Source organism: Rhinatrema bivittatum, chromosome 13 (genome assembly GCF_901001135.1).
Source record: "Rhinatrema bivittatum chromosome 13, aRhiBiv1.1, whole genome shotgun sequence".
NCBI classification, from domain to species: domain Eukaryota; kingdom Metazoa; phylum Chordata; class Amphibia; order Gymnophiona; family Rhinatrematidae; genus Rhinatrema; species Rhinatrema bivittatum.
The window spans coordinates 79,378,208-79,396,076 of record NC_042627.1 but is presented as its reverse complement, the minus strand read 5'-3'; the positions used below and the strand labels follow the sequence as shown (position 1 = coordinate 79,396,076).

The 17,869-nt window shown below is 44.8% G+C and overlaps 1 protein-coding gene across 6 annotated transcripts in view; it reads left to right on the top strand.

The window, feature by feature from the left end:
- The window catches only part of MEGF11 (multiple EGF like domains 11), a 410,516-nt gene that overhangs the window by 281,908 nt on the left and 110,739 nt on the right, over window positions 1-17,869 (top strand). For all 6 annotated transcript variants that reach the window (XM_029575259.1, XM_029575262.1, XM_029575263.1 and 3 more), the window contains one exon: window positions 10,650-10,824. In XM_029575259.1, the coding sequence (XP_029431119.1) occupies window positions 10,650-10,824 (175 nt within the window). The remainder of the gene's footprint in view (window positions 1-10,649; window positions 10,825-17,869) is intronic.

Sequence of the window (17,869 nt, the reverse complement as noted above, 5' to 3'; positions counted from 1 at the left end):
TAAGTGACACAGGCACTGAGGGATTGGTCTGCAGGTTTTGAACCTCATTGCCTGCATGATGCTGCTATACTGCCAGCGATGGAAGGATGTCCGTTCCATCCTCTGGGGGATTATCTAAGCTAGCGCCCTCAGCCTTCATTCCAGTTATGCAGGGATTAGCACAGTCACTGCAGCGACAGTTCTCAGCCGGGGGCCACACTCCTTCCAGAGCCCTGCAGTCACAGGCCCTAAAGAAGGCCACTAGGTGTCACCACTGAGCAATGACCAGAACTCCCTCCCCACTAAGGACTATGAGTGCTGCCTCCACGGCATCCTGACCTGGGAATTGAAGCTTTCGCATGGCAATGGTCAGCAAGATCTGTCCTAAGTGCTATGCAAGGAGGAGGCGTGTATGATACACGTTAAAGCATGTACAGACCTGCTTCATAAGGCTGCATATCATGCATGTTTAATTCTGACTTATTTATCTAGGAACTTGATACAGCGCTTGCATGAAAAACAAAGCAAATGGTTTGCAAAATCAAAAGCATGCTTAACTAAAATAAAACCAAAACTACCTAAAAAGTATATGCTCCTGAAAACATCAAAGAGACGTGCTACAGCAAATGAAGCCTGTTATTGTCTCGCTTGCGTTGCTTTGCACCTCAAGAACTGCTATCCAAAGCGTGGCCAGAGTAAACCATTCTTCATGAGATGCTCTTAGGTAAATATTCTAATGAGGAAGAGGTGAGCAGGTGTCACACAGCGCAGCGCGATAACAGTAATATATGCATTTGCTAACATTTGGGTGTGATAACCTTTGAGGTCTTTTCCTATCATGCCACATGTGATAGACAAGTCCTTTTGTTCATTTCTCCCTTGTTCTCATTCCTTCTCCAGTCCTCTGGGGTGATAAGAGGGCCCAACTTAAATAACTTTCTGCTCTCACACTTCTTGGATTTCTTTAAGTTTGATATTTGTTTAAGCGCCATTCTGAAAAATAAGTCAAAGATGTCTGGGCCCAGAAATGTTTTAATGTAGCCCCCGGGGAGCAGCTCTGCTCACTGCGGGTTGAAAGTGTGCGTATACAGGCTCTCCACACATAAGTGTGCGCACGTAGCAGGCGAGCAGTTTCCATAGGTAAAGTGGTAATGCCTATTTATTTATTTAGGAATGTTTATATACATCATTCTAACATAATCATAATGGTTTACAAAGTTAAAAAAAAGTTTAAGAGCAAATAAATAATCATAAGACAGGTTAAATCATAGATATCAAATGGCCTAGGGATCTGCACTTAGTTTTTTGGTGTCATTTTTGTTTCGGGTCATTATCTGTTTGATTTCATTTTTAAAATGGTTTGGGAGGTGTTTATTTCAGGTTTCCCTAATTTCAGAGTTAGTGCACGCTATGTCCCGATAGTGGGCACTAACTGAAGGAGACGGTTACATAACTAGTTTTTCTAATTTCGGAGTTAGTGCGCACTAACAGGACTTAGTGCACATTAATTGGATGTTAGTGCCTGGAGAACAACTGGGCAAACTAGTGGAATAAGTGGTAAACTGGTTAATTTAATTTAAGCACATTTTAAAATTGGCCAACTTACGCTAGTAAGTCCTACTTTACAATTGCACGTAAAATATAAGCATGTATATTTTTAAAACAGGTAGGTAAAGTACACATGTTCAATGCATCGATACACATGGTTTCAGTGCTTTCCATGTATTCACATGCAAGCCTAGATTCTGTACATGAGTATGGTGTTGGGCAAAGGTACGCATATTATATAAAAAGTACATATAATGGTGTTGGGTAAAGGTACGCATATTATATAAAACGTACATAGAATGGTGTTGGCAAAGGTACCCATATTATATAAAACGTACATAGAATGGTGTTGGGCAAGGGTACGCATATTATATAAAACGTACATAGAATGGTGTTGGGCAAGGGTACGCATATTATATAAAACGTACATCGAATGGTGTTGGGCAAAGGTACGCATATTATATAAAACGTACATAGAATGGTGTTGGGCAAAGGTACGCATATTATATAAAACGTACATAGAATGGTGTTGGGTAAAGGTACGCATATTATATAAAACGTACATCGAATGGTGTTGGGCAAAGGTACGCATATTATATAAAACGTACATAGAATGGTGTTGGGCAAAGGTACGCATATTATATAAAACGTACATAGAATGGTGTTGGGTAAAGGTACGCATATTATATAAAATGTACATAGAATCATATGCGTGTAATAAAACATTTGTGTATAGCTACTCACGGCCCTCTTTGCACACATTTGTTTGAAAGTTACCCTTCCTGTTTTTATGCAATCTACTTAGAACCGATATGCCGGATTGAGTGGAATAAACATTTTTAAATAAATAAGAAAAATTCTGGTTCATGAAAGGAGTCGAAGGGAAAGGTTGTGCCTGTTGATTCACAAGTCAGGATAAGAGGATTCCAAAACAATCTGCGCCACATTAGGACAGATGTGGCAATGGTTTGAATAACCCTTAACACACGGGACACCTCCCTCACACCTCTTTAGTTTGGCTGATGCCTGAATTTAATTAAATTTTATCTTGCTTTCCTGCTCACTAGTTAGGACCTCCCAAGGAAGTAACTCAGCTCTGCCAAGCTCTGATTTCTGATGTTTTAAAGTCTATTTTCATCCCTGCCTCTCACCACCCCAAGCAGTCTCTCTCCCCCCATCAAACCATAGTCTCACCAGTCACTCCCCCCTCACCAGTCATTCCTACACACCAGGATGACTTTCTCTCACCACTCACCAACCAGTCTCTCTCCCACCTTTCACCCCATATAGTCACCCCAGTCATTTTCCATCTCACCAGACACCCTCACACACGAGGATGCCTTTCTCTCACCACTCACCAACCAGTCTCTCTCCTACCTCATTGAATGTTGGGAATTATTAGAAAAGGAATGATGAATAAAACGGAAAATGTCATAATGCCTCTGTATCGCTCCATGGTGAGACCGCACCTTGAATACTGTGTACAATTCTGGTCGCCGCATCTCAAAAAAGATATAATTGCGATGGAGAAGGTACAGAGAAGGGCTACCAAAATGATAAGGGGAATGGAACAACTCCCCTATGAGGAAAGACTAAAGAGGTTAGGACTTTTCAGCTTGGAGAAGAGACGACTGAGGGGGGATATGATAGAGAAGTTTAAAATCATGAGAGGTCTAGAACGGGTAGATGTGAATCGGTTATTTACTCTTTCGGATAGTAGAAGGACTAGGGGACACTCCATGAAGTTAGCATGGGGCACATTTAAAACTAATCGGAGAAAGTTCTTTTTTACTCAACGCACAATTAAACTCTGGAATTTGTTGCCAGAGAATGTGGTTCATGCAGTTAGTATAGCTGTGTTTAAAAAAGGATTGGATAAGTTCTTGGAGGAGAAGTCCATTACCTGCTATTAAGTTCACTTAGAGAATAGCCACTGCCATTAGCAATGGTTACATGGAATAGACTTAGTTTTTGGGTACTTGCCAGGTTCTTATGGCCTGGATTGGCCACTGTTGGAAACAGGATGCTGGGCTTGATGGACCCTTGGTCTGACCCAGTATGGCATTTTCTTATGTTCTTATGTTCTTACCTGTCACCCCAGTCACTTCCCCTCTCACCAGTTACTGCCCCCTCACCTAAATACACAGACAGACACTAGGGGAATTAAAAGCTTGTATATCCTAAAATGCCAGGGTACCTTTCCTAAAATACAAAGGGATTGGAAAATTTTAAAATATGCATTTGCATTACATGCTTTTGCTTATTCTGACTAGAACTTGATGGTATTATTATATCACTCGTTTGTTTATATTTGTTACCAGGCACTGGCCATCCCCCCACAGATACCACCTTGCAACCTTGGCAACACAAACAAGCAGAGGCGGATTCTGATGACGGACCGGACCGGCCCGGGGATTTGCCGCCCCGGCCGGCCCCGGAGATACCACGTAGTCTGCCAAGCGTGGCTCTGTCACAGCCGCACTCGGCAGACTACATGACTAGAGCGACCAGCCCACTGGGGGATGCCCGATCCCCCGATAGGCCAATCCACCCCTGCAAAAAAGTAACTAAGGAGACAGCCAATGGAAATACAAAACCATTCCTCTAGCTAACAAACTGCTCCCTAATTGACACTTTTTAACTAATTGGTAACATTTTTAGTTAGTGCTCACTAACTAAAAATGTTACCAATTTAGAATTGTTGCAAAGAAGTCACATTAGAATTATTAGGAAGTCATGGTGAGTTACTGATTACCTTCCATAGATGGTACAGGAATTGCCTTATTCCCTGCCCTGCTACCTGTTTTGTCTTTATGGACCTTCTCCCCAGATGGCAAGCCTGGGGGATGCTGGAGGGGAATGTTTCTCATGTTCCAACAGGGGTCACTGCACGAGCAGCAGCCTCTTTCCCTGGAGCTTGGGGTATCTCAGTGCCCCCCAGGCACGTAGCACCACTATCCCCACTGGACGAAGACCTCTGTGTCACAGCTTACAGAGAGCCATGGGGGATGCTTCTCTTTCGTCCTGGTGTTCCCCAAAGTCACCTTTCCCATTGCAGTTTCACAGTTATGTTTTTGCACTAAGATTAATGGTTTTCTAGCTAAAGATTATTGGCAGGAATTTGGATCCCATCCAGCAGCAATGTTGATCATTTCTGCTGTTATCGTGAGCACAAGCCGGCTGCTTCGAAGGAAGTGATTTAAAATAGTCCCAAAGTGCTTCTCCATCTTTGTAATACTTTTGTTCCCCTTCTTCTCTGTCATCTTTGCCCTTGGCTAGGAGCTACTTGTGACTCCGCTAGGAGAAAGCAGATTCTTCACAATCTGTGTGTGAGACATTGTAAAAAATATAGCACAGCAACACGCTGCCTGCAATAAAAGTCCTTTGCATACAATTTTATCCTCTCGTTGGGACGTGATTGTGAACTATTGGTATGCAGGAGAGCTGCTTAGGTAATTCCAGTGCAAAACCAACTGACAGTGAGCTTTCCAGTCAAGTAACTTCTTTGGAATAAGGAGTCGTCTTCTCCACCTTTCACCTCACCTTTACTTCCTGTAAGTACATAGGAGGAAATTGGGAGGCTTTAGTGTGGTAGAGCTTCAGTGTTTCATTAACTGAAAATACACCAACCAGATAATCTCTGAGCTCACAGCCTCAAATCGATGCTCATAGGACATTACAAAGCAAACCTGTCATTTGTGACTTTTTAAAATATTGTCGCACTTAAATATAGTTATGTGTTAATTAGGATGGTAACTTTCAAACCGGTGCGCGTCTGCCCGCACCAAGGGACGGGGCCATTTTATAACGCGTGTCCCTAATTTTAAGTGGGTGCATGCATGGATACGCAAATCCCGCTTCTACTGCGTAAGTCGGGGGATTTTAAAAGGGGGGGGGGTGCAACCTCGTCATTTCCAGTTTACCAGTCAATAAATAGATCCTCCAACTCCCCCCCCTCCGGTTTGATAGCCTACACTCCCCCAATTAGCCCAGACCCTGTAAACTCCTCAATCCTTTTATTGTATAATTTACACATCATCCATAGCAGAAGTAAAGTTACGTGGCAGGGAACTCAGCGCATGCACAGCTCTTAGCCAGGCCCCAAAATGTCCAGACCATGCCGACGCCTTCCTCCCCTTTTTGGAAACTTGAGAGATGTGCACACAGTAGCATTTACACGTGTATATGGGCACTTTTTAAAATACTTCTTCATGCATCCCCTAATTGATGCACATGCTGGGCTTTTAAGATTCACCTTTAGGCGCATAGTTTGATTGGTGTGTGCACGTTTGGATGTGTGCACATTTCCCCACAAATCCAATGGTGTGCATACAAGAGGAGCCACTGTATCCATGAAAAACAAGTCTGATTAGTTAATTCAGTACTGCATTCCATGGTTTTAATTTATCCCACTGTCTGGGAATATTTAGCACCTTGTTTCTCAGCCTCAAACGCTACATATGGTTCTTTATATCTCAAGCTATTTTTGAAATGGCAAAGAAGAGATTAAATTTCAAATTTAAGATAAAAAAGAGAACATAGTTAAATAGGGCCTATTTTAAACTTAGTTCATTGCTGAATTGTTGCACAACCTGCCAAAAGTAATAAACCTCCTAATTTGCAGATCGCATTACCTGATTCATTTGAATGAGGTATTTTTTGATGGGATGAGTTAGGTTTTCCTTCTCACCTCTTCTGATAGCTTCTCTCTGTGAACAGACTGTGCCTTGCATCTGAGGGCTGGAAGTACCTGAATGTAATCCGCTTTGAAGAGGCCACCTGGTGGAATCTATATCAAATACATAAAAAATAGGGAAGCCTCTTTCAGTGCTGAGCCCTGTCCTCCGTAGAGGTCCCATCCGCAGAATGCCACACTCTGCCTTCCTTTCTCTAGATTATGATGCTTATAAGAACAGTATCCAGTCTTTGGCCCTGCCATAGTTTCTTTGTATGGTAATTCAAGCCCCCATGTGGATTGTAGCACTCTGAAATTATGGTTAGGTTTGGTTTGGAGAAATATTTTTTGTTTATTTTTTTCTGATTATGTTGTGCTTTTCCATGCAAGATTATTTTCTTGTGTATTTTGCAAATTAATAAATAATTTTAAAAAAGAGAAATATTGAGAAACTAAATTGAAAAAGGAAAAAAATCAGACACCCCTGCCTAAAGCAAAGTTTTATTGTAAAGAAACATTTTACAAGCATAGATTTCAATAAAGATGAGCCTTTTTTCGCATATGCAGGTTTGCCACAGAATTGTCTAACCCTTGTGTCAGAATCTACTCATAAATTGCCACAGGAAGCCCATAGATCCATCCAAAGAATGTTTTCAAAGCCACTTACAGAAACCTAGTCTTATGGGTCACTTAACCCGATCTATGTGTGACCAAGGGACAAAACAGGGCGAGACGGACGTCCTCATACAGCAAGCAGAACATGCCCTAACACTGACTTCATTCACATTGCAAAGAGATCTACATCTAATGCAAGAAAGCAACCTGGGTGCCAGAGACATCAAATTATCAGAGAATGAGTTTGACCTCTCATCATCCTGCATTACTTCTGAACAATTTAGTAACACATGGGACTTGTGCAGAAAAACATAAATCTTACAATTGCACCTAAACCAGAAAATCCCACTATAAAAATAATTAGGGAGCAATTTTCAAACTGTCCTCAGTAAGACAGAGACAGCATAAAAGCATGTGAAAGTTTTGGTTTGAAATTTGCTGCAAATACAGGTTCACGTGGTCACTTACATCTGCTCTTTTGCAGGAAAAGCACAGGTGAAAATTTGAAAATGCCGTCTACACATGCAACTTTCCTCCCCTGACCTAAACTCGTCCCTGGAATGACTTTTCTTGGGGCGTCCTAAATTCTGCCCATATTGTGGAATAATGCATGGAGTTTTACTGCATTGAGAGTTGGATGTAATAGGGCCTGAGTAAAAATTGGGTGCTAAACGTCATTGTGCTAAAAAACGAGTGACTCCCAATGTAATAAGCTAATGGCATGCTAGTGTATCAGGAGTTTAAAAAAAATGTGCTAACTGGAAAATGTGGACCCAGAGACCTGCCTAGACGGTAACTTAGAGAGCAGTGCACATGTACAGGTCTATGCCAGCTCGCACCTAAGGACACAGCATTTTAATAGCATGTGCACAATTGTATATGGACACATGCATGTGTGCACAAATGTCACCCCTACCGCTAAGTGGGGGGATTTTATAAGGGACATGCTCCGACGCCATTACCAGTTTTCCCAGTTCATTCCCAGTTCATCAAGTTAAGGGATAGAACTTCCAAACCCCTTAGGTTAGGTATTAGCCTCCCTTTCCTCCTGTTAGTCCCAACCTTTACAACCCTGCTGACTAGCCTGGTTTTGTGTTATTACTTACCCGCTATCCATAGCAGTAATAAAGTTATGCAGCAGTGCACGCTGGCATGCACTTATGTGCCTAAATATTTCATGTTAAAATCCCAGAACGCCCATGCTCCGCCCATGCTCCGCCCACCCCTTTTGTTGGACTTTCTCACTTGTGCGTGTACCGGGAGATATGCGCGTTCATGGGCGACTTTTAAAATATGCTCGGCATGCACTGGGCGGACATAACTTGCATATCTCCCAGTTTTATTTATTTTTATGTATTTATTTGTGTGTTTTTATATACCGAAGTTTAGCTAGATGCCTTCACTCCGGTTTACAGGTAAAACAACGTATTACAAGAAGAGTAACAACTGGTATAACAATATAACTGGTGCGACATGCTAGCGTTACCCCTTATTCAGTAAGGGGCCGAAAACGTGGCGATATGAAGTCGGAGGTCCCAAAAGTTACCAAAAGTAAATAAATAAATAAAAAATTGAAGTCGACTCGCGGGTCGAAAACCGGACGCTCAATTTTGCTGGCGTCCGGTTTCCAAACCTGTGGCTGTCAGAGGGCTTGAGAACAGACACCGGCAAAATTGAGTGTCAGCTGTCAAACCCGCTGACAGCCGCCGCTCCGGTCCAAAAAGAGGCGCTAGGGACGCGCTAGTGTCCCTAGCGCCTCCTTTTACCTGTTTTTGCCGCCGGGCCTAATTTGCATACTGAATCACGTGCACAGGAGAGTGGCCTGTGTGCACACCGGGAGAGCGGGCGTTCGCCCGCTCTCCCGCAGACTTTACTGAATCAGCCCGTGTGTGATAGACACCGGAGTAAAGAAAACTAAAACTTATCAGGACAGCTCCCCTGAGGGACCAATTAGACAGACATTCAAATACTTTGAAGGGAGAGACTTAAAGATGCTAAATTGGACACCCTAGAGGAAAGGGGAGATATGATAGAGACATTTAAATGCCTCAAATGTTTCCATGCATAGGAGGTGACCCTTTATTCAATGGAAAGGAGGCTCTGGGTCATGGGATGAGGGTGAAAGAGGGCAGATTCAGAAGTAATCTAAGGAAATATTTCTTTACAGAGTGTGGTGGATGCATGGGAAGTCTCCCAGGGAGGAGGCGCAAACAAGGACAACATCTGAATTTAACTAAAATTGGGAGAAGTACTGAGGATCTCAGAAGGGAGTGGCAGGGATAGTAGAGCTGAGTAGTTGGTGTGGATGGGCAGAATAGATAAACTGTACGGTCTTTGTCTGCCATCTTGTTTCTATAGATAAATAATGCACAAGAGGCCATTTTATTTATTTATTTCTATACCATCGTTCTATTAGATAATCACAGAGTTCACATTCATAAATTAAAATAAAAAGAAAACCCACTACAGACATAAGATTAGAGACAGTTATTACAATTCAGCCTTTGCTCATACTGTACTGTATATCAAGCTGTTCTCATCTTGTCTGATCAATATCGAAAGCTGTTTTAAATAGCCACATTTTTAATCCTTTCCTAAAAAACGTTTTATGCTTTTGGATTCTTAACTCTTCGGGTAGCGAGTTCCACTGTCTTGGCCCAGCAATTGCGAGTGCTCTGTCTCGTACTTCTGATAGATGGAGCGCACAGCAGGCGTTTGTTAGCTGAGCTGGGGAGTAGGGAAACGCAGTGCTGCTCCCAGCCAATCTGCATCCTTATTGTTTATTATAATTGTGTGAATGGTGCTTAGAATCTTACATTGAATTTGATATTTTATTGGCAGCCAATGTAACGATATCGAGACCAGGGTAATATGTTCATATTTCTGCCCCTGGTCAGCATTCTGTGCAGGTCTCAAGGTTGACGCTGGTAATCCCAACAGTGTTACAATAGTCAAAACTGGGAAATATCCTGGTCCGTAGCACTGTGGGAAAATCACCTAGGTTCAGTAATGGCTTTAATTGTTTCAGTAAGTCAGGTTTATTGTAGCCGGATTCGACCACCAGTTTGATATGTTTTTTCATAGCCAGTTTATCTATTATTACACCCTTCATTCAGAAGGGTCATGGTATGAAGTTGGAAGGGTTAGATTTAGAAATAACATACAGAAGCATTTCTTAGGGGTCAGGAGACCATAGAGATATGATACATCCTGGGGTGGGAGTGAAGATAGCCATCGATGCTATGGCATACTCCTGCCAGCTAAATGAATGACACTGAAGTCAGGATAAGTCATGGAGGAGACATCTCTGCAGCCTTCCCGGCTGGCCGTATGTTACAAAGAGGAAAAAGGAGGGTAACTGACATTTTTATACAAGGACATCTATCTTCACAGAGAAGGTGGTGGATGCATGGATCAGCCTCCCAGTGGAAGTTGTGGGGACAAATATAGTAATGGAATTCAGGAAATTTTGGAGAAGCACAGATGATCCTTAGCAGTGGGAAGCAAGGAGTCTGTGACATTGCAGGAAATAAAGGCAATAGACGGACTGGATGGGTCTCAAAGTGGTTATCATCATGGCTGAGGTGACTGGTAATATGCCTGCCATTAAGTAGCAGGCTGAGACTTCCCTAACTGTAAGATATTTGTAGTAAAACAGCAGGCTGAGTCCCCCTGTAATGCACTTGTGGTGAAGCAGAAAGGTTGCATGTTTCTTCGGCACATAATGATATCCCATAGACTTCAGGTATATATCACGGTTTGTGTTTTCTGGCCCAGTGAGATCCCAGGTCCGATAAACATCTCATACTGCTCTCTGTTTTCTTTTGCTTAGCTGTCATCCTCTCTCGGGGGAGTGCACCTGTAAGGCAGGCTGGGCTGGACCTTACTGTGATGAGACCTGCACGCCAGGATATTATGGAAAAGACTGCCAGCAGCTCTGCTCCTGCCAGAATGGTGCAGACTGTGATAGCATCACTGGAACGTGCTTCTGTGCCCCAGGATTTACGGTGAGAGCAAACACTGCATGGCATTGAGTGTGGCAGAGCCTGACATAGCAGCTTATTTACTTAGGAATTTGACATTCCTCTCATTGCAGAGAGGGACTGGCACAGGCATCCATAACCTTTCACCTCAGGGGATGGGAGCAGGGATACAGAGCCTGTCACCTCTAGGACTGGAGGGATCAGGGGATGGGAGCAGGGATACAGAGCCTGTCACCTCTAGGACTGGAGGGATCAGGGGATGAGTGCAGGGATACAGAGCCTGTCACCTCTAGGACTGGAGGGATCAGGGGATGGGAGCAGGGATACAGAGTCTGTCACCTCTAGGACTGGAGGGATCTGGGGATGGGAGCAGGGATACAGAGCCTGTCACCTCTAGGACTGGAGGGATCAGGGGATGGGGGCAGGGATACAGAGCCTGTCATCTCTAGGACTGGAGGGATCAGGGGATGGGAGCTGGGATACAGAGCCTGTCACCTCTAGGACTGGAGGGATCAGGGGATGGGAGCAGGGATACAGAGCCTGTCACCTTTAGGACAGTAGGGCTCGGGATGGGAGCTGGGATACAGAGCCTGTCACCTCTAGGACTGGAGGGATCAGGGGATGGGAGCAGGGATACAGAGCCTGTCACCTCTAGGACTGGAGGGATCAGGGGATGGGAGCAGGGATACAGAGCCTGTCACCTTTAGGACTGTAGGGCTCGGGATGGGGGCAGGGATACAGAGCCTGTCACTTCTAGGACCGTAGGGCTCAGGGAATGGATGCAGGGATATCAAACCTGCCATGTGTAGGACTGGAGAGCTCAAGGACTTGGTGCATTATTATGTTGCAGTTCTTGATGTATTTAATATGCTGCATTGTCATAATAAGAAATAACCAACTGTGTATTGTTTTGCCATCTACTGCGCTCCTTCGACTGACACTGACATATATTCCAGCTGAGTGCCCATACTGGGATCTGTTAAAATGTTAAAATCCCAAAGATCACCCACTAAGCACCCTTTTCTTAGAAAAAAACGTTCTGTCAATGATTTTTATATTTTCTGGTGACATCATTCAATTTCCTAATAGGCCATGTTGTAGTAACATTGTATAAATCATTATAAAATTACACTCTAATTACAATCTATTTAGATACTATAAAAACCTGGCTGTCCCACAATAATTGAAACTAAACCTGTGAAAACGGAATTAATCCATCAACAATTCCCAGCTGTTCATGCAGCCCTCATTCGCATCTTACATTTGATAATCACACTTCCAATAGTAACTCAAGCTCGAAATTTAGGCATTCTTGTTGACTCCAAACTATCCATGACAGAAAACATATCCAAATTTGTAAAAACCTCATTCTATAAACTGAATCTTCTAAAAAGACTGAAACTTTTCTCTCTCCAGTAGATTTTAGAATTGAGCTTCAGGCCCTCGTTTTATCTGGTCTAGGTTACTGTAACTCTCTATATATTGGTCTCCCAGAATCAACAATCCGCCCATTGCAACTCATACAAACTTCTGCAGCTCGCCTCCTTACAGTCACCAAAATCAAAGAACATATCTCCCCCATCCTTCTAGATCTCCATTGGTTACCAATTAAACAACACATTCAATACAAAATTATTTTAATAATCTTCAACTTAATCCATAATCCATCCTCCAACTGGTTATATACTTCTCTAAGCCTCTATCAGCACCGACGTCATTTAAGATCAATTAATAAAAATCTCCTTGAGGTCCCAACGATCAAAACTGCCAGACTAGAAATTACCAGGAGATGCGCTTTCTCAGTGGCGGGTCCCCTGCTCTGGAACTCAATCCCGACTACACTTAGATTCATAAATAACTGGAAAGAATTCAAGAAAAAACTAAAAACGGATTTATGTACAATTCTTCAGATGCATCTGACAAAGTGGACTCTGTCCTTGAAAGCTCATGCCTCAAATCGATTAGTTTAAAAGGTGCCACCCACCGTGTGTCATTTCTGCATATATTTTATTGTCTTTCTCATATTATGTATGCTTTATCAACATTAAAAGATGTATAATAAATATACATTAATGAATACATATTAAGTGCTCATCAAAATAAGTATGCTAGTCTAAAATAATTTTTACAATATTGTCAAATGTGCATAAAGAATGCTAAGTAGAATAAATGCATGTAAAGCAGTGCTAAACCCTTTCTAAGCAGCTTGAGCCAGGCCAGGACCAGTACATAAATAATGACATCCATGCTGGATTTGTTAATGTAAGTTACGCTCAGTCTCATAGAAACATAGAAACATAGAAATGACGGCAGAAGAAGACCAAACAGCCCATCCAGTCTACCCAGCAAGCTTCACACATTTTTTTTCTCATACTTATCTGTTTCTCTTAGCTCTTGGTTCTATTTCCCTTCCACCCCCACCATTAATGTAGAGAGCAGTGATGGAGCTGCATCCAAGTGAAATATCAAGCTTGATTAGTTAGGGGTAGTAGGGGAAGTAACCGCCGCAATAAGCAAGCTACACCCATGATTATTTGTTGTACCCAGACTATGTTATTCAGCCCTTATTGGTTGTTTTTCTTCTCCCCTGCCATTGAAGCAGGGAGCTATGCTGGAAATGCGTGATGTATCAGGCTTATTTGGTTTGAGGTAGTAACCGCCGTAACAAGCCAGCTACTCCCCGCTTTGTGAGTGCGAATCCTTTTTTCTTCTCCCCTGCTGTTGAAGCAGAGAGCTATGCTGGATATGCGTGAAGTATCAGTTTTTCTTCTCCCCTGCCGTTGAAGCAGGGAGCTATGCTGGATATGCGTGAAGTATCAGTTTTTCTTCTCCCCTGCCGTTGAAGCAGAGAGCTATGCTGGATATGTGTGAAGTATCAGTTTTTCTTCTCCCCTGCCGTTGAAGCAGGGAGCTATGCTGGATATGCGTGAAGTATCAGTTTTTCTCCAGGAGTCATTGCACTCATGTCCACAAATAAAGAAGGGAATGCCGGGGAAAGTGTGTGAGGGAGCTAGGAGTAATGGGGAAGGGAAAGTGTGTGAGGGGGGTAGGAGTAATGGGGAGGGGAAAGTGTGTGAGGGAGGTAGGAGTAATGGGGAGGGGAAGTGTGTGAGGGGGCTAGGAGTAATGGGGAGGGGAAAATGTGTGAGGGGGCTAGGAGTAATGGGAAGGGGAAAATGTGTGAGAGGGCTAGGAGTAATGGGAAGGGGAAAATGTGTGAGGGAGATAGGAGTAATGGGGAGGGGAAGTGTGTGAGGGAGGTAGGAGTAATAGGGCAATGTAAACCCTGTCAGCAGGGTTAATGGGAAAATGTTCAGGTCCTGAGCAGAAGCTCGAGGTCTCCGCCAGCCAGCAGAGAAGAAGGGGGATCAGGTGTCTGGCTCCAGGGAATCGCCACAATGTTACAGAACCCATCGCTCAGATCCAGCCCCGGCCAATGGCCCACGTGAAATGAGTTGGTGGTCCCAGTCCAGTTCCAGGGGCCACAGCTGAAGTCCCTATATTTATTTATTTGGTTTTTATTCTGCTTTTTGGCTCTTCAAAGTGGATTACATTCAGTACTGTGGGTATTTCCCTGTCCCAGGGGTCTCACTGAGGCAACGGAGGGTAAAGTGGCTTGCCCAAGGTCACAAGGAGCGTCAGATCCCTATGAATCCTGTTGCATACCTACTTACTAAGAGGAAGAGAGACATCTGCAGTCAGGAGATCTTGCAATTCTCCTGCCGTCTGGCTATGTTTGCTTTCTTGTCACAGAGGTTTATGAATGGATTTGCAATACTCATTTTGAATGTCCAGTTTCTTTCTCCCTTGGCAGGTGGCACCTCAGTGACAAATTAAGGAAGTATTTTTAACACAACTGCAGCACCCATCAGTGGGACGCTGGCCAGCTGGCCCCTCAGCAAGCCTTAGGTCTATATTTCATGAGCAGGTGACAGAGCTTGGATTACTTGGTAGGGATTAGCTGTTTGTAGTGCAATTACTTGCAGGGCAAACGCTGTACTTTTCACTAAATTGGAAAAAAAAACCCCTCATTTCTACAGTTTTCTTCTTTTTGACTGGCACAACTCCTACAAGGTCATTCTGTAATCACTGAGGGGGAAAGGCGTGTGGGCTTCTGCTGTGATGAAGGTCTTTCTTTGCTCAGGGTTGAGCTCAGATGTAAGGCTGACACGGCTCCACTAGCACGCGGTAAACAGCACTTACCGAGCATTAAAACATGTTAACGCAGAAATAATGCATGTTATGTCCTGGATGAGAAATCCAGCACAAGACGGGTATGGTAATGAGTTGCATCACTTGTATCTGCATACAAAGCAGCTCATTACAATGCAGATTGCAGTAACGTTTGCAAGCCATGTTTTTGCCCCAGGAGCATTGCTATGCTAATGCACGTTCTGATGCCCCTGGGGTCGGAATGGCCCAGAACCTCCATCCCTGTATAAAAAAATCCCTGAAGGGGGGTCCAGTGGAATTTCTCTCTGGTAATAAAAAACATGGGGATAAAAATCTGTTAGGACTCCATCCCCAGATATGAAGCCTTACCCCTTTCCAAAAGCACTCTCTTGGTCCCCTCAAAGCTTTCTTGAAATCCTGCTGGTTTAGTGGGGACAGGAGTTATCCCTTACACTCCCCCCCCCCCTCCCCACATGCGTGAGACAGACACAAAGGGAAGCAGAAGATCACAAATCAAGTAAGGCCTGCCAGAGCACAGAAGGCAGATATGATGGGCAGAACGGGGCACAGCATCTTGCATGTGATGGGCAGTGCAGGGCACAGTATGTGATAGGCAGAACGGGGCACAGCATCTTGTATGTGATGGGCAGTGCAGGGCACAGTATGTGATGGGCAGAACGGGGCACAGCATCTTGCATGTGATGGGCAGTGCAGGGCACAGTATGTGATGGGCGGGGCAGGGTGCAGCATCTTGCATGTGATGGGCAGAGTGGGGCACAGTATGTGATGGGCGGGGCAGGGTGCAGCATCTTGCATGTGATGGGCAGGGCGGGGCACAGTATGTGATGGGCGGGGCAGGGTGCAGCATCTTGCATGTGATGGGCAGGGCGGGGCACAGTATGTGATGGGCGGGGCAGGGTGCAGCATCTTGCATGTGATGGGCAGAACGGGGCACAGCATCTTGCATGTGATGGGCAGGGCGGGGCACAGTATGTGATGGGCGGGGCAGGGTGCAGCATCTTGCATGTGATGGGCAGGGCAGGGCACAGTATGTGATGGGCGGGGCAGGGTGCAGCATCTTGCATGTGATGGGCAGGGCGGGGCACAGTATGTGATGGGTGGGGCAGGGTGCAGCATCTTGTATGTGATGGGCGGGGCAGGGCACAGTATCTGATGGGCGGGGCACAGCATCTTGTATGTGATGGGCAGTGCAGGGTGCAGTATCTGATGGGCGGGGCACAGCATCTTGTATGTGATGGGCGGGGCAGGGCGCGGCATCTGACGGGCAGGGCACAGCATCTTGTATGTGATGGGCAGTGCAGGGCGCAGTATCTGATGGGTGGGGCAGGGTGCAGCATCTTGCATGTGATGGGCAGTGCAGGGCACAGTATGTGATGGGCGGGGCAGGGTGCAGCATCTTGCATGTGATGGGCAGGGCGGGGCACAGTATGTGATGGGCGGGGCAGGCTGCAGCATCTTGCATGTGATGGGCAGTGCAGGGCACAGTATGTGATGGGCGGGGCAGGGTGCAGCATCTTGCATGTGATGGGCAGGGCAGGGCACAGTATCTGGGCGGGGCAGGGCACAGTATGTGATGGGTGGGGCACAGCATCTTGCTTGTGCCTTTGGCTGCTTTTGTTGTATCTTATCTGAACTAGTTACTAGTAGATCTGCTCCCTTTTGCAAATGGGGGGTTTGGTTGCTTTTTGCTGTGTTTTTATCATTGCATGTTCTTGACATGTTTCAAAAATAAACTTACAAAGTCTTGGATCTGTTAAAGGAAAATCTAGAATAAAGAGAAAGTTGCACACAATCACTCATTGTTCCTGATTTTAGAATTAAGGCTGTTAATGTGTGATAAAGCTGAAGAAACAAAAGTATACTGAGAGACCATGAGACTTGGCAGATTGAGCTAGGAATAAGCAGCTTTTCTCCTCCGGACTGACAATTTTATGAAGTCCTTACCTGTGGCCACTCAGTGGCTTATGGGCTATGTAGGTGACCACACGGCTAACAGCTGGCACCATAACTAACATTACTGTTGTTCATCCCAGCAGGGAGGTGAAAGATTGAATTGTCCGTCTCATTCCAGCACTGGTGGAGGAACGTTACACCCCAGCTTGGCCCCTAGCTTGCTTTCTTTGGTTTTTTGTTATAGCATCTTATCCAGTTCAAGATCTAAGCCGAGCAGAGAATTACTTGTGGATGTTAGTCTGAGAAGACGGGAGATGAAAGGGAAAAGAACATTGCAGGTGCCAACGGCCGGAGGTTGGGCTCTGCCCCTGTGGTACCCAGTGAGGGCACAGACAGCAGCAGTTCAGGACAGAACTGAGACGGACTCTCTTCATAAGTTTCATCTGTTCAGCTGCATCCATTGATACTGTTTAGTTTACAGAATGAGAGCAGAGAAATTGTTGCCAACCTGACTGCACTGCACATAATTGCACTGCATTGGAAACAGGCAGGAGAGCAGAAAGACGCCTTCATTAATGGAAGGGATAAGCTTACTTAGTGGAGATGAATGAGTCCCAGACAAACTGACAAGAATTAAATGAAGCAGTCAGAGCTTCCTGGCTTTACATGGGTCTGAGGTGCCACAGTAAGGATGCAGCTCCATTCTTAGCCCTGCTCTTCTTGTACCTCCCCTCACCCTGGCCTTTCTTACAGTGCAAGGAGGAAGCCTGTGCTCAGGCAAACATGCACTGCCTCAGGCCTCTATCTGACCACCGGACCCAGCTCCCACCCATACTGACCAGCTGATCCCTCTCCCACCCCCTCCCAAAACAGCTTCTCCGCTTCAAGGTGAGCAGAGCTGACAGTGACAGGAAGAGAAGGGAGTGAGAAGGTCCATAGGGAGCCCAGAACCCCAGCTGCAAAAGTAGATTCTTAGATCACC